This window comes from Pinus tabuliformis, chromosome 8 (genome assembly GCF_031772625.1).
Source record: "Pinus tabuliformis cultivar Carrire ecotype Pingquan chromosome 8, CPIR1, whole genome shotgun sequence".
In the NCBI taxonomy this organism is placed as follows: Eukaryota; Viridiplantae; Streptophyta; class Pinopsida; order Pinales; family Pinaceae; genus Pinus; species Pinus tabuliformis.
This window is the reverse complement of record NC_142294.1, coordinates 1,580,519,233-1,580,526,366: the sequence shown is the minus strand read 5'-3', so window position 1 is coordinate 1,580,526,366 and position 7,134 is coordinate 1,580,519,233. Positions and strand designations below refer to the sequence as shown.

Here is a 7,134-nt window from a genome sequence, read left to right as displayed (position 1 = left end):
CCTCTTGGGAACTGAATTGTTTAGGGGGATGTTAGGTGTGCAAGTGAATCATTTCTCCATTAAGGGGGCGAGTTGAAATTAATGGAGAAAGTTTGTTTCACACTTGCGTGTGTCTTAGTTTAGACTTGGTTCATAGAAAATAAGAGATAATTTTGATCTCCTTAAATTGAATGTAAACTTATATATTTCTGATTTGGCATTCTCAAGGTGTGAGTTGCTAGTTTCAATGTGTAAGTTTCATTCTAATTTGCCTTTTTTAAGGGTTCACAATAAAGAGGTATAATATAATATTTTTATTGAGGCGAGAGGCTCATTCTACAGTGCAGTATGAGGGGATTCTACAGCCTGGATGTGTAAATTTGTCCATCCCCTTTAAAATAAAAATAAAAATAAAAATTGTGTTTTGAATAGAAAAATAATGTTTGTTATAAATAAAATAAAAATATGACTATGTTGTAATGTAATTAGAAGTAAAAAAAGTGTGTGAATATGTTTAAATCTCATACTTTTCAAAAATATTTCAAAAAGAGATTTAGATAAAATATTTGAAGATCTATGTTAACTAATTTATGTAAAAAAATATTTGGTCTCATATATACTTTGTTTAGCATTCAAAAATACAATTTAAACAAAGAAAAATAACACATCATATGTTGCACTTTAAAATACTTTGCATGTGAAAAAATTGTAGCCTCTTAGATCAGTAATTAAAATAAATCTATACTAATTTAAAATACTTCGTATATTTATAACCATTTACCAACCCGGTTGTGTTCGCTGAGGGATCCTGATCATCCTTGTAATTTTTTATAAACACTTCATATCTTGTTTGATAGCAAATGAAACAGTGGCAATGGCAGGTTATTACTGGAGTGACAACATACAGAAAACATATAGACTAATGATCAACCGAACGTGGAAGAATTGAATTTAGCAAATTCAATGGCATTCTTCCCTTCTAGTTTGCTGGCAAAATAATTTCGAAGATATTCGCTACGCTTGAAAGTTCTGTACTTGCACGGATTCAACTCATGTATAAGCTCAGCAGCAGGACCAACTTCGGCTTCTTCGCCCGGATTGCAGAATGCTGCAACTGAAATTCGACCTTTCTCCTTGTTAGTCACCGCCCTATGCTCGATACTTTTGTATTTGCCATTACTAATTACCTGTGCAAACAAGAAAGCTATTAGCGTTTGTTTTAGTTTCTGGATTTCAGGGACATTAACATTCAATCAAACGCTGAGAGTCTTATAATATACCTCTATCATGTCCCCGATATTCACAACGAGGCCACCAGGGATGGGTTCAGCTGGAATCCATTCACCATCTTTGCGAACATGCAGCCCTGTAACGTCATCATCCTGCAGCAATATGGCGATACCTCCTCCGTCTGAGTGAGCGCTCAACCCTAAAACGAGATCGGGTTGTGGACAGGGCGGGTAGTAATGCATTGCCTCTGAGATTTCTGCAAACTGATTGACAAAGCAGTCTGTAGATTGTAAACCAAGATTCTTCGCCAACAAATGCAAAATTTTATTGCCAAGCTTTTGAAGCTCCACGGCATACTCCTCTACGGTTTGCCTGTAATAAAATAAAAGCAATGTTATATTTAAGCAATAGTTTAAAGAAAAATAAAAGTCAGTAGTAATTTAATGAAGCAATGTTATATTTAAGTATTAGGTTAATAGAAAATAAAAGTTTTTGTTTAAGGGTTGATGTGGATAAGGTCGGGTGTGATTTAGTCATCTTGTTTAGGCTTTCTCAAGTCACAAGTCAAGTCTGATGTAATTTCATGAAATCAAACCATTTCACAAACAAAAAATAATAATTTAATGGTTTTCTTTATTTTGGCTAAAAAAATTATAATTTTTTTTGGAATTTTAAGTTTGAGAGTTGCTAGTGTTTAGTATTTTTTAAGTCACTAAATCCATTTATACATTCAAAAACACACAATTAAAATTGAGGATCTTAAGAAAAAAATAATCGCTAAATTTTGGAGGATAAAAAAGACAAAAACATACTAATAATAGTTAAATAGCTTCCATAATTAACAAGTGTTGCCATTTTAGTCCTTATTTGTCAAAAATTGCAAAAAAGACTATAAGCTACATCAGTTAATGTTGAATTAATAATAGCCAATAAGCAAATGGAATCCTATAGTCTTGTTTTGGCAAGAATTAATAAATTGAGATGTGAAGTTAATAAATTAATTTCTTACTCATGCACAAGGACTTGCATAAATTTTGATGGGTCCTAACCACTAGTAAGCCTACACATTTAATAATGGTGGAAAGTAACTCCTAGTAAGTATATTTATTTACATCTCATTCTTATCCATTTTTAATGCAAAGATTTGCTTAAATTATAGTGGGAAGTAACTCATGGTAAATATGTTATTCCCCTGAGTATGAACTATTTTCAAGAAATTTATTTTTGAATAGTTTTCATTCAAAAATTAAGAATACGAAATTAATACAAAATAGATCAAAATCACGCAAAAATATTGCAACCATATCCATAAATTATGGTATCAAATATGTCTTATCCACATGGGGCTATATAATACAAAGGTTACAATAAGACCTTCAAGTTATGGTCCAATCAAATGTTTTTTTAATAATTTCAAAATATTAATATTTATTTTTCAAAGTTAAACATTGTAAATTGTACTGTTCAATGTTAAACTAATAGTGATCAATAGATAAATTGATTGCTAGAGTATTTCCTTGGCATGGATTAATAACAAGTCTATTGTTATTTTTATTTTCACTGTCCATTTGTTGTAGTCTATCATATTTTGGAGGTTTTACCGTCTACTTTCCAGTTTAGATTTGTTGGAATCACAAGTTTGAGTTGTGAACTTTCCCCAATCCAACTACCCTAGTGCTTTCGAAGTATTAAACCCAAATATATGTAGTCAAAAACCCAATTTAACAATACAAATCAAGCTTTGACCAAAAAAATAAGTTCAAGTAAAACTTTTGATAGTTGATATAATTAATCAGCATAGATTTATCTTAATTCCAAATCTACGAAATATCTAAAAAATCAAAACTTTTAACCTGCAAATATCTTTTAAAATAAAAAAATATTAAATCTCACTTGAAAATCTCTGAAACGACTCTGAAATGAATCTAAATTGGTAGTAAAGAAATACTGTTACTTGAAAATCCCTGAAATGAATCTAAATTGGTAGTAAAGAAATACTGTTACTAAATAAATAAGCATTTTTATTTTGATTATCAACTTCAAAATATTTCTAACTAAGCATAATGAATTCAATTTTTCAAAAATGAGTTCAATTTTTTTGGCCAGTCTATTCAAGAAAATTCCAATTCTAGTTAAGCTCGCGGAAATAAATATAAACCAAAAGATTGAAACCTACAAAAATTCCGCTGGAATTGTAGGCCAGAATTTCATGTTTCGCTTTTCTGGAGGCATGAGAGTTAGATACAGAAGATCTGTCCAGTCCAGCTGCTGATCGTCCGAAACTACAAAGGCCTGTCCGTAGCCTTCGCGTTCTTGCACGGCGTACTTCAGCTTTTCCTCCGATGGAAGTTGAAAGAATTCTCTCGCAGTTTCCCTGGTTCGCTCTATCAGAGAACCAGGAATACCATGATTCACCACCTGACAAATAAACAAAATTAGCTCAGTTTAGGTTATGTCTCATCTTAATGTTGGATGGAAAATTGATATATCCATCAGTGGAATTTAGTGGTTTTATGGATGATCTATGTATCAATTAAATGAAAAACAAACCCATCAGTTAAATGACAAACAAACAAAATTAGTTCAGTTTAGGTTGCGCCTCAATATTAATCTTAATGTTGGATGGAAGATTGATCTATCCACCAGGAGAATTGAACTTTGTTCTAATGTTAGATGATCTATGCATCCCTTAAATTGTACAAAACTAGGTACAGCTAGTTCAGATGTCCTTTCAAATAGTTTAATTTTTCCAAAAATAACTTTTATTTTCAATCTCTCGACGAAATCTGAACCTATAATCTAATAGAGTAAATCCACACAAACCAATTAATCTACATCTCTTAAATTATAAATATATTTTATTTACCTGAAAAAATCCCCACGCCTCACAAGCTACGGCAAGTTTCTCCATCTCTTTCCCACTGCAACCATTATTTCCCAGTAGCAACTCCATATCGATCACGGGGATGCCAGATTGAGACGCAGAATTCGTTAGGGATGGTCTCTCATTCTCCGATCTGATAAATCTTTCGGGCATTGTCTGGTCGGAGTTACTCACGTCTTGCACGATCGGGACTGAAAACCTTTTGGAAGTTCCATCAGCCAGGTTATATGCGGCTGCTGTGCTCAACATTATTCTCAGAACAACAAAGCCTAAAATTGCTAGATAATTCTATCACAAACGACTTCAAGTAGGTATTCTGTATTACAGAGCAATAGAATTTATAGGGCTGTAACCACAGAAATTCCACCGCCTACCCTTGAAATTCCTATATAATTTCATCACAAACGACTTTTAGAAGCTAAGGTGAGATCATGTGTTAGCCTACCAAGAAAAACGAACAGTGGTAGCTGAGCACATAAAAAATTCCAGATGCCTGAATGTCGCCCGACAGTGAGTTAGAATCACATCTAGGGATTATTTTTTTGACGTTGCCTTGTCCTGTAGTCGATGAAGTCCAATTTTTCCAGCGAACGTGTATAGACTAACATTGGAGTCTTCAACCATATGCTTTTTTCAAACGACTTATCAAAGATTTACACCTGGATATCCTCTCAGCTTCCGGGCATGTTTTTCCGCTGGAGCTAACCAGCGATATATTGGGTATTTAATGTCCTCAGAGCAGCACGCCACTTACCCCGATAACACAGGAACCGACAAATATTATTTAATGCTGAATTTGCCCGCTCCCGTGTTATCGTGTTAAGTCGCCTGCTGCTCTGAGGGCATTAAATACCCAATATATGGCTGGTTAGCTCTTTCCATGTTTTTCTGGAAATTACATTACTTTGTGAATTTCGAGATGGAACATGTTTTCAAGCTGGCTGCTTCCTGGCAGTAATATTGTCACTGTATATAAAACAATTTTTGTTTATAAATACAATTATATAGTTTTTTCGTGCTGAAAAAAAAGACTTATCTAAGATTAAACCCCACATTACATTAATAAACTGAGCTACTAATTGAACCGCTTGATAATGAATGTAACTACGAAATATTTGAAATATTTGATAGATACACATCAGGAATGAAATCAAATAATTGATTTTGCAATCTTGTTTATCAAAAATCTGCATCCCACTTGTACACAAAATTCACCCCTTTACAAGGATAATTTCCTACCCCATCTCACTAAATTAAATATAATCAACTATGATGTTTGCATGAGGTGTATGCATGAATAGTTACTAAGTTAAAATTCAAATTAATATGAACAGTATATAATATAAAAACAATTTGATTTAAAAAAATTATGGGTAACAAATTTGTTTGGTTTTAAAATTTGTATTTACATGTTTGAGAATTTATCAATTTATTTGTATTTTTTTTTTTTTTTAAGTTTGATAGATTTTGGAATATTTTATAAATTAGATAAATAAAAAGAAGAAGAAAATCAAATAATTAATTTTGCATTCTTGTTTATCAAAATATGTACACAAATTTGACCCTTTGCAATACAGTTATGGGAGAAAATTTTCTCAACCTATATAATCACTATGATGTTTGCAAGAGGTGTATTAATTGAGATGAATAAGTGGCATAATTTCCAAGTTTGGGGATGAATAAGTGAATAATTACCAAGTTTGAATTCCAATCAATTGGAATTGTTACTCAATTGAATATAATCAATATGATGTTTGTAGAAAGAAAGAAAGAAAATATTTTAACGTTCAGGAGGCTAAAGATAGTCTATGGGACAAATTGCTTCTTCATCTGCTTGATGTTCAGGAGGCTAAAGATAATCTATGGGACAGATTGCTTCTTCATCTGCTTGATGTCTTCGGCCTTTTTTCTCTGAAGCTTCAAAATAAATGCTCCGAGCTTTTCCACAAACCCCTAGCTAAATAGATTATCCCAAGAGCTAGCTGCTAGAATATCTGCATAATTTTCCTTGTTGTCTTTGAAGGCCTCACATTCTAAAATGAAATGTTTTTCTGTTTGCTTCTAGTTGATGACTATGAGTAGGATTAAACAATTCAATATAGCACTTTTTCTTTCTTCCTAGCTCTTAGGTGTATTGATTTAGATGAATATGTAATATAATTACCAAGTTTAAATTTCAATCAATTAAAATTAGATATAATATAAAAATATTTTAATTCAAATTTTTTTAATTAAAAAAATATGTATTTAAAAAAATTAATTTATATGTTTTAAAATTTATCAAATTTACTTGTAATTCAAGCTCTTCTAAAGAAAAAATGCATGTTGATTTAACTGGCCTCAATGTCTAGTCTTCTTAATATATTTTATGATATGTATAGTCTTCTTAATATATTTTATGATATATAGTCTTTTTAATATATATTTTTTTATGATTTAAACTTGAAACAATTTTAAGTGAGTTTGTATTATATCTATTTTGATGTTTTTAATTCATGTAATTGTTTTATTTTAGTTTGGAAAATGTAGTTTAATAGTTAAATGGAGAGATTTGGTTATTTTGATGTTTCTAATTTATGTAATTGTTTTATTTTAACATGGAATAATTAGATGAAGAAATTTGGTCCCAATATTATGATCTAATTTTAAACCACTCTCAGTACTATCTTGGAAAAAAATAATTATTTGTTTAATTGTTATAACAAGGTAGTTAGTGGTTAATGACATTGTTATTTTTATGGGGATCGAGCTGCAGATTTTGTACTTATTTTTTCAATAGTTAATAAATAGAGAATAAAGTTTACAGCTTAAATACAGAGTAAACTTTACAGCTTATGTGTATTCAATGGCTAATTGATAAATAGTTATTTTACTTCAACGAATTTTTTGGGTCGCTTCAATGTCAATATCATGAGAGGTGGTGATGCAAGGGTTGAGATACGGAAATTTTACGTTATCCTACATATATACATCTAAGTTTTCGCTGGTTAATAGGAAAGTGAATGTTATGTATTATTTTTAAAATTGGAAAATTAAAATTA

At 31.1% G+C, this 7,134-nt stretch overlaps 1 protein-coding gene across 1 annotated transcript; it reads right to left on the bottom strand.

The window, feature by feature from the left end:
* Nucleotides 1–677: 677 nt before the first annotated feature.
* LOC149242087 (protein LATERAL BRANCHING OXIDOREDUCTASE 1-like) lies at nt 678–4,448 on the bottom strand. The gene is made up of 4 exons (XM_089367630.1): nt 4,076–4,448; nt 3,386–3,627; nt 1,260–1,581; nt 678–1,166 (listed from the first exon to the last, which is right to left on the bottom strand). The coding sequence occupies exons 1-4, from the start codon at nt 4,340–4,342 to the stop codon at nt 906–908; spliced, it is 1,092 nt and encodes a 363-aa protein (XP_089223756.1). The 5' UTR covers nt 4,343–4,448; the 3' UTR covers nt 678–905.
* Nucleotides 4,449–7,134: the final 2,686 nt, after the last annotated feature.

Bases quoted from the DNA above. Each gene is read 5' to 3' on its own strand.
- LOC149242087 (XM_089367630.1), bottom strand. From the start codon at position 4,342: ATGTTGAGCACAGCAGCCGCATATAACCTGGCTGATGGAACTTCCAAA. The intron at 3,628-4,075 runs GTAAATAAAATA...TTTATTTGTCAG, and splicing joins AGGCGTGGGGATTTTTTCAG to GTGGTGAATCATGGTATTCC. The intron at 1,167-1,259 runs GTATATTATAAG...TTGTTTGCACAG, and splicing joins ATATCGGGGACATGATAGAG to GTAATTAGTAATGGCAAATA.